Here is a 16,052-nt window from a genome sequence, read left to right as displayed (position 1 = left end):
TCCCTGCCGGCCCGGTCCGGAGCGAGTCCCTGCCAGCCCGGCCCCGAGCGAGACCCTGCCGGCCCGGCCCGGAGCGAGTCCCTGCCGGCCTAGCCCGAGTCTCTGCCAGCTCAGCGCAAGTCCCTGCCGGCCCAGCCCGGAGCAAGTCTCTGCCGGCCCAGAGTGAGTCTCTGCTGGCCCGGCCTGACCCAGCCCGGAGCGAATCTCTGCCGGCAAGGCCCAGCCCGACCCAGAGCGAGCCTCTGCCAGTCCAGTCCGGCCCAGAGCAAGTCTTTGCCGGGCCTGGCCAGCCCGCACCAAATCTCTGCCAGCCTGGCCCAGAGTGAGTCTCTCCTTCACCCTGCCGGCACAAAGCGAGTCTGTCCCTCCCCCACCGGCATGGCCCGACACAGAGCTAGTCTCTCCCACTCCCCGGTACCTCTGTTTCCGGAGCCCACTTGCTTCCGCCAATGTTGCTGCTCCTCCAATCACATACTGCTTCTCTCCCACATTTGCTGCTGATAGGCTCACTCATGAGCGTATCAGCAGCAAACATGGGAGAGGAACGGCCTGTGATTAGAGGAGCCGTTTCTTTCAGAACCTTCCACTACACTTATGAGCATTTTGAAAACTACTTCCAGCACCACATTGTGGGGCTTCACGGGCCACATCCGGCCCGCAGGCCACATGTTATATGATCTCAGGAAGATGTAATCATGTTTATGTGGAGGCAGTGGCATAGTGGTATCGTGTAGTATTCCAGAGACCCAGGGTATTGTGCTGGGGACCTGGGTTCAAATCCCACCAAGGCAGATATTGAAATTTGAATCCAATAAAAAGTCTTATGATGACCATAAAGCCATTGTTGATTGTTGTAAAAACCCATCTGGTTCACTAATGTCCTTTAGGGAAGGAAATCTGCTGTGCCTAGCTGGTCTCCAGACCCACATCAATGTGGCTGACTCAAGTTCCCTCTGAACAAGAGCAATTAGGGATTGGGAATAAATACTGGCCTAGTTAGTGATATCCACATCCAATGAATTAAAAGAATGTATTATAAAGTAGAGTAATAGTGGGGTCTGTGTCTATGGATCTGTGTTTGTGTGTGTGTGTGTGACTTAATTGAATTAAAGGCAGCTGGTCTGAAGGCTTTGATGTATCAGAAGATAAGCTAGGTTTGAAATGTTAGGTAGGTAAACAGGGGTGAAGTTTTAGAATGTGAGGTGTAAAGGTAACATTTGCATTTTAAAATGAACCAGACTAGCTTAAATTCAAAAGAGGGGGGTGAAATGTTTAAGCTAGCCAGGAGAGGTTAAGAAACAGTTTGTTTATTTTTCCCAAAGATTACTGGTAAAATTGGTACGATGATAGATTTTTATTATTAGAGAGGTACGGTCCAAAGACATAGTGAAATAATGGGAATTTGCATTTAAGGAGAAAATATGGATAAAGGAGATGAGGTCTGTGCAAGGGAAGGCATTCTAAGATCTAACAAGTGTGAAAAGCCTCCAGCCTCTAAGCCTCAAGTTGCTGTCTACACAAACTAAAGTGAAGAAAACTCGCTTTGAATTTGAGTGTTCAGGGTATCATGTTACTTTGCCTTGGTCTTTTTAAAATGTATGTGTTTTACTGTTGCCTTTATGGAGGTGTAACTGGGAGTTGGATTAACTTTGGGAGCTAGGAGTTATCATAGTAGTAATTTGTAAACCTATGTATGTGCTTAAAATAATTTTTTTTATTTTAATAAAGGTTTAATTTAGTTTTGTAAGAAACATATAAGACTTGGTGGTCTTATTACTACTGAATTCAAGGCATGCATCTTGAAATTAATACGAATTGCAAAACATTTGTGGCAGTTGTTTAAGTTTGCCTTTGGGATTTGAGCAGCTCAGCATTTACCATCGGCTGTGCCATAACACTATATACCTGCACTAGACCCAGGTTTTGTTCTTCATTTGTCCCTTTTTTTTTTATTCATTCCTGGGATGTGGGCTTCGCTGGCCACTGCCCATCCATAATTGCCCTTGAGAAGGTGGTGATGAGCCACTTTCTTTAACCACTGCAGTCCACATGGTCTAGGTACACCCACAGTGCTGTTAAAGAGGGAGTTCCAGGATTTTGACTTAGTGACAGTGAAGGAACGGCGATAAAGTTCCAAGTCATGATGGTGTGTGACTTGGAGGGGAACTTGCAGGTGGCGGTGTTCCCATGTATCTGCAGGCCTTGTCCTTCTAGGTGGTAGAGATTTTGGGTTCGGAAGATGCTGTTGAAGGATCCTTGTTGAGTTGCCACAATGCATATTGTACATGGTACATATTGTTGCCATTATGCGTCAGTGGTGGAGAGAGTAGATGTTGAAGGTGGTAGATGGGATGTCAATCAAGTGGGCTGCTTCGCCCTGGATGGTGTCAAGCTTCTTGAGTGTTGCTTTCAACCAGGCAAGTGGAGAGTTTTCCATCACACTGTTGACTTGTGCCTTGTAGAAGGTGGACAGGCTTTGGAGAACCAGGAGGCAAGTTGCTCACTGAAGAATTCCCAGCCTCTGACCTGCTCTTGTAGCCACAGTATTTATATAGCTGGTCCAGTTCAGTTTCTGGTCAATGGTAACCCCAGGAAGGGGGCTTCAGTGATGGTAATACCATTGAATGTCAAGGAGGGATAGTTCAATTCTGCCTTGTTGGAGATGGTCATCGCCTGGAACTTGTGTGGCACGAATGTTACTTGGCACTTATAAGCCTGAGCCTGAATATCAACCATGTCTTGCTGCATATTGACATGGACTGCTTCAGTATCTGAGGAGTCGCAAATGGTGCTAAACATTGTGCAATTATCAGCGAATATCCCTACTACAGACCTTATGATGGAAGGAAGGTCATTGATGAAGCAGCTGAAGATGTTTGGGCCTAGGACACTACCCTGAGGAACCCCTGCAGCGATGGCCCAAGACTGAGATTATTGACCTCCAACAACCACAACCATCTTCCTTTGTGCTAGGTATGACTCCAACCAGTGGATAGTTTTTCCCTTGATGCCTATTGACTTCAGTTTTGCAAGGGCTCCTTGATGCCATACTTGGTCAAATGCTTCCTTAATGTAAAGGTCAGTCACTCTCACCTCACCTCTTGAGTTTCAGCTCTTGGAAGTTAAAGACAGTATCAAATTGAAAGAAAAAGCATATAATTCCGCAAAGATGAATGGCAGGTCGGAAGATTGGGCAAAATATGAAAAACTGTAAAGAATGACTAAACGATTAATAAGGAGGGAGCAATTAGAGTATGAGAGAAAACTAGCTACAAATACAAAATAGATAGTAAGAGTTTCTACAGGTATTTAAAAAGGAAAAGAGGAAGTAAATTGAACGTAGGTCCTCTAGAGAGTGATTCTGCGGATATAACAATGGAAAATAAGGAAATGGCAGATGAATTGAACAGATGTTTTGTGTCTCTCTTCATTGTAGAGGATGCAAGGATACAAACAACATCCCAGAAATAATTGTGAATCAGGAGGTGAAAGGCAGGGAGGAACTTAAAACAATTACAATCACCAGGGAAAAGTTACTGAGAAAATTATTAGAACTAAAAGTTGACAAGTTCCCAAGGCCTGATGGACTTCATCCAGGGCTTCAAACAAGTGGCGGCTGAGATTGTAGATGCATTGGTTTTAATTTTCCAAAATTCCCTAGATTCTGGAAAGATCCCATCAAATTGGGAAATAGCAAATGTGACTCCTCTATTCAAGAAAGCAGGGAGACAGAAAGTGGGAAACCACAGGCCAGTTAGCTTAACATCTGTCATAGGGAAAATGCTGGAATCTATTATTAGGGAGGTTATAGCGGGGCACTTAGGAAATCTAACTGCAATCAGGCAGAGTCAACATGGTTTTGAGAAAGAAAATTCATGTTTGACTAATTTATTGGCATTCTTTGATCAAGTAACAAGCAATGTGGATAGAGGGGAAGATGTGCTGTACTTAGATTTCCTGAAGGCATTTGACAAGGTGCTACATCAAAAATTACTGCGCAAATTAAGAGCTCATGATGTAGGTGGTAACATATTAGCATGGACAGAGGATTGGTTGGCCAACAGGAAACAGAGTAGACATAAATGGGTCTTTTTCGGATTGGCAAGATGTGATGAGTGAAGTACCACAGGGATCAGTGCTGGGGCCTCAACTATTTACAATTTATATCAATGACTTGGATGATGGAACCAAATGTATGGTTGCTAAATTTGCTGATGACACAAAGATCGGTAGGAAAATAAGCTGTGAAGAGGACATAAGGAGGCTACAAAGGGGCATAGATAGGTTAAATGAGTGCACAAAATTTGGCATGGAGTATAATGTGGGAAAATGTAAACTTGTCCACTTTGGCAGGAAGAATAGAAAAACAGAATATAATTTAAGTGGAGAGAGATTGCAGAACTTTGAGGTGCAGAAGGGTCTGGGTGTACTGGTACGTGAATCAGGAAAAAATAGTATGCAGCGATAGCAAGTGATTAGGAAGGTAAATGGAATGTTGTAGTTTATTGCAAGGGGAATGGAACATAAAACCAGACCTCCCTGTCACTTGCCATTTCAACACTCCACCCTGCTCTCATGCCCACATGTCCGTCCTTGGCCTGCTACATTGTTCCAGTGAAGCTCAACGCAAACTGGAGGAACAGCACATCATCCTCCGACTAGGCACTTTACAGCCTTCCGGACTGAATATTGAGTTCAACAATTTTAGATCATGAACTCTCTCCTCCATCCCCACCCCCTTTCTGATCCCCCTTTTTTCCAAATATTTATATAGATTTTTCTTTTCCCACCTATTTCCATTATTTTTAAATGTATTTCCATCCATTGTTTTATCTCTACCTTTTAGCCTATTTCGATCCCTTTCCCCCACCACACCCTCACTAGGGCTATCTGTACCTTTATTATCACATTCCTTAGATAATATCACCAGCTTCAACACCTCTTTGTCCTTTTGTCTATGACATCTTTTGGTGATCTCCACCTATCACTGGCCCTCTATCCAGCTCTACCTGTCCCACCACCCCCCCCACCCCGCCTTAAACCAGCTTATATTTCACCTCTTTTTTACTTTTCCTTAGTTCTGTTGAAGAGTCATACGGACTCGAAACGTTAACTGTGTTCCTCTCCGCAGATGCTGTCAGACCTGCTGAGTTTTTCCAGGTATTTTTGTTTTTGTTTTGGATTTCCAGCATCCGCAGTTTTTTGCTTTTATAAAAGTAGGGATGTTTTGCTACACTTGTATAGGGCATTGGTGAGATTGCATCTGGAGTACTGTGTGCAGTTTTAGCTTCCTTATTTAAGAACTGATATAAATGAGTTTGAAGCAGTTCAGAGAAAGTTCACTCGGCTGATACCTGGGTTTGCAGGAGGGCGGCGGGGGTTTATTTTATAAGGAAAGGTTGAGCAGGTTGGGCCTGTATCCATTGGAGTTTAGAAGAATGAGAGGTGATCTAATTGAAACACACAAGATCCTGAGGGAATTTCAGGATGGATGCAAAAGGATGTTTCCCCTTGTGAGAGAGACTAGAACTAGGGGTCTCAGTTTAAAAATAGGGGATTTTGCATTTAAGATGGATATGGGAATAATTGTTTTCTCTGAGGGTCATGAGCCTTTGGAACTCTGTTCCCCAGGACGGAGGCAGGGTCATTGAACATTTTTAAGGCGAAGGTAAATCGATTCTTGACTAACAAGGGAGTCAAAGGTTACCAGGATAGGCAGGAATGTGGAGTTGAGGCCAGAATCAGATTGCCATGATCTTATTGAATGGTGGAGCAGGTTCGAGGTGCTGACTGGCCTACCCCAGCTCCTAATTTGTACGTACGTCTGTTCATATGTAAACCTGTCACATCTCTAACTTTTGATGAGAGGTCATCGACCTGAAACATTGTAAGGAATTTTGTCAGGGACTTGGAGGCGGGAGGGGCCTGGGAAAATTGTGGCAAAAGTGTTTGTGATGGTTCTGGATATGTTCTCGCCACCTCACACTTTTCCTGGAGGCAGCTTCATTGCAGTGACTGCACCCACCCAACAACAGCGGAAAGCTAATTAAGGTTCTTAAGCAACCAATTAATAACATTTCTCCAGTGCAAATGAGATTTTATCGGCGTCACACCAAATCTCTGCTATGGCTGCAGCTTGTCAGTTAACAAGGTGCATGCAGCACAGGGAGTTGAGCGCTCTGACAAATTAAATCTACCACCTTAAAATGCAAATTAACAAGTCAGAGGTCCTCTACAGGCAGCGGCTTTGCTCCAATACTCTGGAGACTGCAGTAAGGAATCCCTAATTGGATGGCAATCCTGAAGGCAGTCTCGTAATTGTATACCTCCCATAAAATTACCTCAGGAGGTGCACTGCTACTGAGAATGTGATCGAAATGGTTCCAACTGCTGAAGATATTCAAAGTCTGGACAATTCAGCCCAATAATTCTGTTACTTCCTCTACAGATGCTGCCTGATCTGCTATTTCTGTTTGTATCATTATTCACTTGTTACATCGTTGACCGATGTCGTCAGTTTGTCTAACTATTGGGGTATCACAATTGTGTATCATCATGCCCTTAACCAAAACACAAACATGTGTACTCCTAGCAGCTGTAGCAGTTAGCTGCTAAGAATACTGCATGATTATCCTTCCCCAACACTCCATCATCTGAGTGGTACAAGAGCATGTAACTCAGGACAGAGATCAAACTTTGGACTGTCCTGCTTTCTACGGCTCTATAATTCATTGGATAAGCTCACTAAACCATAAATAACAACTTTCATTTCTATAGCAATTTTACTGGAGCAGAACATCTCAAGGTGCTTCACAATTGGGACTCAGACCCGAGCAGAAAGAGGAGTGAGGTTGCCTGAAACTATTGTGTAGAAGGCTTTTGATATTGGGAAGTGATATACCGAGGAGGAAGGATGCAGGGACTTAATACCTGAAAATAGGGGCTGAAGGCTCTGCCATCAATTGTATAATGCAAAAAGGAGAGAATACACAGTTGCTCAGAATTGGAAAGGTGTCAGTGTGATTAATGCTGCAGGTGGCAACAGAGATAAAGAGGAGCAAGGCTGTGGAGAGCTTTGTAGATGAGGACAAGGATATTAATGGGCCAAGGGTTAGCAAGCCAATATAGATGGTCAAGGATAGGAGAGATGGTGTGCTAGATAGGGTACTGGTAACTGAGATAAAAACAAAAAACTACTGCGGGTGCTGGAAATCCAAAACAAAAACAGAATTACCTGGAAAAACTCAGCAGGTCTGGCAGCATCGGCGGAGAAGAAAAGAGTTGACGTTTCGAGTCCTTATGACCCTTCAGTAGAACTGAGTATAGTTAGGAGAGGGATGAAATATAAGCTGGTTTAAGGTTGGGGTGGGGGGGGGAGAGAAGTTGAGGTGGGGGGTGGTTGTAGGGACAAGCAAGCAGTGATTGGAGCAGATAATCAAAAGATGTCACAGACAAAAGGATCAAAGAGGTGTTGAAGGTGGTGATATTATCTAAGAAAATGTGCTAATTAAGAATGGATGGCAGGACACTCAAGGTACAGCTCTAGTGGGGGTGAGGTGGAAAGACTGACAAGGTATTAGTTGTAGATTTAAAAATAATAAATAGGTGGGAAAAGAAAAATCTATATAAATTATTGAAAAATACAAAAGGGAGGGGGAAGAAACGGGGTGGGGATGGGGGGAGGGAGTTTAAGATCTAAAGTTGTTGAATTCAATATTCAGCCCAGAAGGCTGTAAAGTGCCTAGTCGGAAGATGAGGTGCTGTTCCTCCAGTTTGCGTTGGGCTTCACTGGAACAATGCAGCAAGCCAAGGACAGACATGTGGGCAAGAGAGCAGGGTGCCCCTCCCACAGCTCTTCCTCCGGTACATTGATAATTACTTCGGTGCGGCTTCATGCTCTCGTCTGGACCTGGAAAAATTTATTAATTTTGCTTCCAATCTCCACCCCTCCATTATTTTCACATGGTCCATCTCTGACACTTCCCTTCCCTTCCTTGACCTCTCTGTCTCAATTTCTGATGATAGACTGTCCACAAATATCCATTACAAGCCTACCGACTCCCACAGCTACCTCGACTACAGCTCCTCACACCCCGCTTCCTGTAAGGACTCCATCCCATTCTCTCAGTTCCTTCATCTCCGTCGCATCTGTTCTGATGACGCTTCCTTCAAAAACAGTTCCTCTGACATGTCCTCCTCCTTCCTTAACCGAGATTTTCCACCCACGGTCATTGACAGGGCCCTCAACCGTGTCCGGCCCATCTCCCGTGCATCCGCCCTCACGCCTTCTCCTCCCTCCCAGAAACATGATAGGGTCCCCCTTGTCCTCACTCATCACCCCACCAGCCTCCGCATTCAAAGGATCATCCTCCACCATTTCCGCCAACTCCAGCCTGATGCCACCACCAAACACATCTTCCCTTCACCCCCCCCCCCCCCTGGCGGCATTCCGTAGGGATCGTTCCCTCCGGGACACCCTGGTCCACTCCTCCATTACCCCCTACTCCTCAACCCCCACCTATAGCACTTCCCCATGCCCACGCAGAAGATGCAACACCTGCCCCTTCACTTCCTCTCTCTTCACCGTCCAAGGGCCCAAACACTCCTTTCAAGTGAAGCAGCATTTCACTTGCATTTCCCCTAACTTAGTCTACTGCATTCGTTGCTCCCAATGCGGTCTCCTCTACATTGGAGAGACCAAACGCAAACTGGGCGACCGCTTTGCAGAACACCTGCGGTCTGTCCGCAAGAAAGACCCAAACCTCCCTGTCGCTTGCCATTTTAACACGCCACCCTGCTCTCTTGCCCACATGTCTGTCCTTGGCTTGCTGCATTGTTCCAGTGAAGCCCAACGCAAACTGGAGGAACAGCACCTCATCTTCCGACTAGGCACTTTACAGCCTTCTGGGCTGAATATTGAATTCAACAACTTTAGATCTTAAACTCCCTTCCCCCATCCCCACCCCGTTTCTTCCCCCTCCCTTTTGTATTTTTCAATAATTTATATAGATTTTTCTTTTCCCACCTATTTCCTTTATTTTTAAATCTACAACTAATACCTTGTCAGTCTTTCCACCCCACCCCCACTGGAGCTGTACCTTGAGTGTCCTGCCATCCATTCTTAATTAGCACATTTTCTTAGATAATATCACCACCTTCAACACCTCTTTGATCCTTTTGTCTGTGACATCTTTTGATTATCTGCTCCTATCACTGCTTGCTTGTCCCTACAACCACCCCCCCCCCCCCTCAACTTCTCTTCCCCCCCCCCCCCCCCCCCCCAACCTTAAACCAGCTTATATTTCACCCCTCTCCTAACTATACTCAGTTCTGCTGAAGGGTCATAAGGACTCGAAACGTCAACTCTTTTCTTCTCCGCCGATGCTGCCAGACCTGCTGAGTTTTTCCAGGTAATTCTGTTTTTGTACTGGTAACTGAGTTGTAGGTGACAATGGCATTTATGTAAGTGCACCTTTGGAGATCAGTAGGGAAGATATTTGGAAAATCAAATTTGGAGTTGACAAAAGCATGGAAAAGAGGTTTTGATGAAGTTTGGGGATGGAGAGTAAGATAGGGATGGAGATGGGAAATGCTCCTGAACTGGTAGTAGGCAGCTTTGGATTGATTAAGAGGTTTGAAGCTCAGTTATATTGCAAACTGGAAGGGAGTAGCGATTGGGGATGAGGGCACACAGTTTCTGGAAGGTTGGCTTTGACTTTGTCCATATTGAGCTGCAAGAAGTGGCTCGTCCTCAATTCAACTTCAGACAGTGCTGCAACAATCTGAGAACAAAGAATGGTAGTGGAGAGATAAAGCTTTGTATCTTTAACATGCATACTAAAACTGATCCCATGCCTGCCAGTAATGTAATTGAAGCATTTGCAAATAAGACAGCCAAATGCAATCTGGGAGATCATCTAGTCAATGCTCTTGGTGCTTCTTAAATCCAAAAATTGAATGTGAGGACCTCAACACATTTTTGAATACTCCAGCACAACTCCCTTCTTGAGGTGCCTTGCAAGTATTTGTAGGAAAAATATTTCGTCCCATTTCTTTTTCATTAACTATCAATTTATTTACATCAAAAAAACTCTCATTTGCATGATGGTTGGTTTACTGAATAAAGTGCTCATTTTAACTGGATTTCTGAAGCTAGATATCAAATATATTTCCTCTTAATCTTTCCTCCCAACACTGTTATTAATCTGCTGCACTGAAAACACTGAGCACCAGGGGGTGCTGAGAACTCTCTGCGCCATAACTTCTGTGGAGTGGCAATCACAGTCAGTGGGTCAGTACTATAGGTACACAGGAGTTAGAAGTGGTTTTAATTCTTTAACATTTTCTGGGCAACAGTTAGTGTAAGACAGTTGGAACCATCCAAAGTTTGCGATTTAAATTGGAGTTTCAGATGGTTCCCATTTCAGGGCAATTGCCCAACGGAAGTTTGAACTTCCTGGCCAACTGCCGTGCAATCCTAATGTAGGGACATCCGGTGGTGGGGAGTTGTGGGGGGGTGGGGAGAGTCGGTGGGTGGTCCTCCAACTCACCTTTGGGATACCCCCTCCCCCCACTGGGTACAATGCCCTGTAGGTCATAAGTTGTGTTCTGTTTCCAAAAAATACTATAGCCCCAAGGAGCAGGCCAAGCAGTATATTTGTTTTAAATATCATTTTGTTATATTTTTATTCTGTATTCAATATGTTTCAGTAAGAAGATGTAGTTTCTCCTTTATTGAATTATACTAAGAACAGAGTGAGAATAAGAAGGTTGTAGTGCACTCTATATACTGCTGTGCCCATCTGCAGTAAGTTAATAGCAAAATACTGCAGATGCTGGAAATCTGAAACAAAAACAGAAAATTCTAGAAAAACTCAGCAGGTCTAACAGCATCTGTGGAGAGAAAGACAGAGTTAATGTTTTGAGTCCGTATGACTCTTCTTCAGAGCTCTGAAACTCTGGCTTTCTCTCCACCGATGCGGTTAGACCTGCTGAGTTTTTCCAGCATTTTCTGTTTTTGCTGCAGTAAGTTAACAATCAGTTTTGCTGTGACTAACACAGCCTGTTCTCTTCAGATCCAGAGAAATATTATTGCATTTATAGGATTCAACCTATAACTAAATGTACCAGATATTTATGAATTGTTAACATGTAGTTCATGTATGCTATAACTAGACTAGAAGATTTACTTGGACATTGATGAATGCAGTCATATAATGCATTATGCATTGCTTTATACTTCTCTGGTTAAATTTAGTTAACATCCTTGCCTTTAGACAACTATACAGTAAATTTTGTATTGTGTGCCATTTGATGTGATGCTCCTTTGATGACCTAGTGCAAGTGACATACAAAATTAATCCTGTACTGACTCTGGAGATGCTCTCAAGAGTGCAAATCATGCTGATTGAAGTTAGACTTAATTGTGAAACCAAAGCAAATTGTAGCTCTGCAGCAATATGAAGTGTAGGAAGGGAGAAACTATCATAGCTAATGTTCCCCTTCAAATTCGGAATCATCCAAACTTGTAATGGCCAGTAGGGGAATAAGGATCAGGCAAATCAATAAGATGATGGTGGCTATGAAGATGGTACTTGCTATCATGACATTAGAGCCGACGGAGGGGGGTGTAATTATGGGGGTGCTACAGGTGAGTAGTTACATAACAGGAGAATATAATATGACAGACATAGTGCTTTGCTTTTACAAGACTGTATTTGCTAATACTTCCATGATGATCATTTTTTTCAAATATTATATAATAAATACTTTCTCATATTCAGGTTGAGGAAAGTTTGGCAGAAGAGGAAATGCATCATAAAGAACTGTTACCTGACCATATCACATGGAACAGTGAGTTCAGCATGGGAAAGAGATTGGAACATCATTTGTTTGATTTTGTTTGGCAGCAAATGCCGCTCAGTTTACAACCATCTGTTGACTGAAGAACATCTCTTTTTGTCTTTCATACTAAATAAGACTCATTTCCCTATATCAAAAAGACTATAATTAGGAGAAAGTATGGAAAACAGTAAGAAATTTATAGGGGAATCCCCATCATGAAAAAGTATATAGCATGCCTGTATACATTGGTGCAGATTTTAACTCCGATTGGTTTTCAGTGCGTTAATTTTCCACCCATTAGAGGCAGCAGAAAACCACTGCAATTCTAACGACCAGTCCTCCTTTAAATGCACTGGATCCACTTGCAACCAGGATCGGGCATGAAGAGCATACCAAGCAGACAAAGATCAGACAGCCCTAGGCCACGAACCCATATCCAGCTGCATGGCAGGAAGAGGGTTTGTCAGAGAAAGGGGGTGGATTTTGGGAACAGGAAGCCCTGTGCTTCTTGGGAGGCTCAGAGGAGTACTCCTTCTCCTCCTGGTCCCATGAAGGCAAATTTTATACTAATCATTAGCACCTCTTATGTCAGTAGGTCAGCTGCAAAGCTGCTTTTGAAGCTGAGGTGGCTTCCTCACTTAAGCCCTGGTTATGTGCTTAGGGTCCTATCGGTTAAAAAGCCATCTTGCTTTAACTTGCCCAGTTTCAGCTACACAGGTAGACCTATAATCAATCTTGCAGTGTTGTTGTATTGATGTGAATTGTGTTGAAATCCATCAATATATTACTGTGAAGTCACTGATCATAATTATGGATACCTCTTCCCAGTCTTCCCCCTCTCAAATCATCCGCTGAAACCCTAACTACATCTATTTTTAAGTTGCAGAATTCTGCATGCAGAAGAGGTGCTTGCTTAAAGCACGTAGCACCCTCATACAGTGGTGCAAATCATGTCGATAGGACCCTAAGCACATAACCAGGGCTTAAGTGAGGAAGCCATGTTTGCATGATAACATTGTTCCTTGTCATGGGGCAAAATCATAGTAAGTAAATAATTAAGAGGTTTTGCACTCCTAACAGTACAAGAAAGCACTTTATACTGTAGGTACATTTCTTTTTAGCACTAACCCAAATAGATTTGAGAGTACATTATTTTATGGCAGTTTTACTTCTGACTGAGATAATTCGCAAACCAGCTTAACAACAAATTGGCATCTCAAAGTCAATTCTGAAGTGTAGTGTTTTGTAGACAATTTAGGGGGAGGTGATGATGTAGTGGTATTGTTGCTGGACTAGTAATTCAGAGACCTAGTATAATGCTCTGAGGACCTGGGTTCAAATCCTGCTATGGCAGATGGTGGAATTTGAATTCAATAAAAATCTGGAATTAAAAAGTCTAATGATGACCATGAAACCTTTGTTGACTGTTGTAAAAACCCACCTGGTTCACTGATGTCCTTTAGGGAAGGAAATCTGCCATCCTTACCTGGTCTGGCCTACATGTGACTCCAGACCCACAGCAATGTGGTTGGCCCTGAACAAAGGTGGTTAGGGATGGGCAATAAATGCTAGCCTAGACAGTGATGTCCACATCCCATGAATGAATAAAAAAAAATTAATTGCAACAGCCAAATTGCACACAGCCACAATATAAATAACCAGCTATCCTGTTTTTTGTGGTGTTGGTTGAAGGACAGCATAGGATAACTCTGCTGCTCTTTTCCAAATAACACCAAGGGAGAGGGGCCTTGGTTTTATGTGTCACCTCCAGTACTCCCAAATCACTGCAATCAATGGTTAGTCTATGAAGCAAAGAACAGCCAAACCTGATCCTGATGTTCACACACACAGACAGATTTTACTTTCTATAGCCTATGGGCCCTCAGACCAGTTCTGGTACTCCAAATGATCCCTACGATGAGATCAAGGACTAGAGCAGAGGTGTTTCAATTGCCTTCAGTGTCCCTGAACTAGGAGTAAGAAAGTATTGGGAACATTCTTGGTCTGGAGAGATATTTGCCCACTGAACCATCAAGGGAGGTCAACTATAAAATCATGTTGTTGCATTTGATTGTCTTCTAAATTGTGTCTTGCCAATGAGTTAGTAGAATGCATCATCTTCAAATCTTTTAATTCATTTCTGTTTCACCCAGCCCAACCGGCAGCCAGCGAAGCTCAATCTCCTGACCTGTCAAGTAAAACCCAGTTTGGAAGATAAAAAGTGCTTTGACCTCATTTCACGTATGAGCTACCATTTTGATTTTTTTTCCTCTATTTTTAGTGTGGTAATTCTGTACTATTCATTACTTCATGACATATGTTGATTAGTGTAATGTATTTGTGATCAAGATTTGCCTCTTTATCTTTTAGTAATGAAAAGTTTCAAATGGAGAAATGTGATGGTATCGTCAGAGACTGTCCATGTTATTTGCTGTGCTTGTCTGCCATTATTGTCATTGCAATATATCCATGTTCCAACAACAATACATTCCCCCAAGAGATGGAATCAAATATTACATCTGCCACATTAGATAAAGGGAAAGATATTTCATCCTTGTATTCTTAAACAGCAGATATTTGTTTATTTTATAATAATTTCACCAAACAAGCTTACTAATTGTCTTAATATCACTTTTTGCAGAAGTAACGAGCTACTCCTTGGAAGATTAAATAGTTGGGCAGATTACATGAGGCAGCATGTTGCACATAGCTTGAGAAAGAAAGACTTGTTTCATTAATTGCCTTTTTCTTTGCTGTTATATTCTTGCCAGTAGAACTGCAGATATGTTGACAATTCAAACCATCTTTGCTTCAACAGAATTTACTTTCTAATCCAAGAATGGGTGCATGCACATTCAACAGCCTAAATTTGTACAGTATTTCCCAAATACAGAGGTGCCAAGGCAGATGTGCCGAGGGAGAGGGCAGAATTTTTGATTCATGTTGGAGGAGGGGCCAGAGGTGGGAGGGCTGCAAGATTGTGTTGCAGAGAGCGGCGTGCCAGTTTGCCAGCATTCATCTGCTTCTGGCCCATTTTGGCACAGGTATATTTGGAAGGGGTGTTGGGGATATTGGCTACCCACCCACACGTGACAAGTAGCCTATTAAGGCCATGTTCTGAGGCCAACTTGAATTTTCAAGTCAGCTGGCCGAAGCCTGGCCGATGCACAGAGGTAGCCTCCCAGTGGCAGATTTGGGAGCCAGAACTCCAGCATAGCTTTAACTACCACCCCGCAATACCGTCATAGGCCACCTTATGGAGAGGCTTCCACTTCACAGTGGCAGTTACACAGTTAGAATCATAGAATGGTTACAGCACTGAAGGAGGCCATTCAGCCTTTGTATTTGCCCTGACCCTCTGAAGGAGCAGTTCACCTAGTGCCACCCCCATAGCCCTGCAAATGTTTCCTTTTCAGATAATTATCCAATTCCTTTTTGAAAGCCCCAATTGACCCTGTCTCCACCACGCTCTCAGGCAGTGCATTCCAGATCCTAATCACTCCTTTCATGGAAAGATTTTTCCTCATGTTGCCATTGCTTATGTTGCCAATTGCCTTAAATCTCTACCCTCTGGTTTTTGATCCTTCCACCAATGGCAACAATTTCTCCCTATCTACTCTACCCAGATCCCTTGTGATTTTGAGCACCTCTATCAAACCTCCCCTCAACCTTCTATTCTACAAGGAGAACAGTCCCAGCTTCTCCAATCTTTCTACGTAACTGGTTCCAGGGATGGGGAACTTAATTCTTGTTAATCTTTTCTGCAGCCTCTCTAATGGCTTCACATCCTCCCTAAAATGTGATGCCCAGACTGTACACAATACTCAATGGAGGCCTAACCGGTGTTGAACATAACTTCCTTGCTTTTGTATTCTTGTGCCCCTATTGATAAAGCTCAGGATGCCCTATGCTTTATTACCCGCTCTCTCAACCTATCTTGCCACCTTCAATGATTTATGCACATATAACAACCAGATCCCTCTGCTCCTGCAACCCCTTTAGAATTGTACCTTTTATTTTATATTGTCCCTCTGCGTTCATCCTGCCAAAATTAATCACTTAACACTTCTCTGCATAAAATTTCATCTTCCACTTGTCTGCCCTTTCCACCAAACTCTCTGTCCTTTTTGAAAATTAACATTATCCTCATCATGGTAAACAATACTTCCAAGTTTCATTTTGTTTGCAAATTTTGAAATTGTACCCTG

General features: G+C 43.2%; 1 protein-coding gene across 4 annotated transcripts in view; it reads left to right on the top strand.

The window, feature by feature from the left end:
• The window catches only part of LOC144688382 (arf-GAP with SH3 domain, ANK repeat and PH domain-containing protein 1-like), a 258,589-nt gene that overhangs the window by 165,111 nt on the left and 77,426 nt on the right, over positions 1-16,052 (top strand). For all 4 annotated transcript variants that reach the window (XM_078554857.1, XM_078554855.1, XM_078554858.1 and 1 more), the window contains 2 exons: positions 11,784-11,853; positions 13,998-14,085. In XM_078554857.1, coding sequence (XP_078410983.1) covers positions 11,784-11,853; positions 13,998-14,085 — 158 coding nt within the window. The remainder of the gene's footprint in view (positions 1-11,783; positions 11,854-13,997; positions 14,086-16,052) is intronic.

The sequence above is a fragment of the Cetorhinus maximus genome, chromosome 13, assembly GCF_964194155.1.
Source record: "Cetorhinus maximus chromosome 13, sCetMax3.hap1.1, whole genome shotgun sequence".
NCBI classification, from domain to species: Eukaryota; Metazoa; Chordata; class Chondrichthyes; order Lamniformes; family Cetorhinidae; genus Cetorhinus; species Cetorhinus maximus.
The sequence above is the reverse complement of the archived record's forward strand: the minus strand, read 5'-3'. Positions and strand labels throughout refer to the sequence as shown.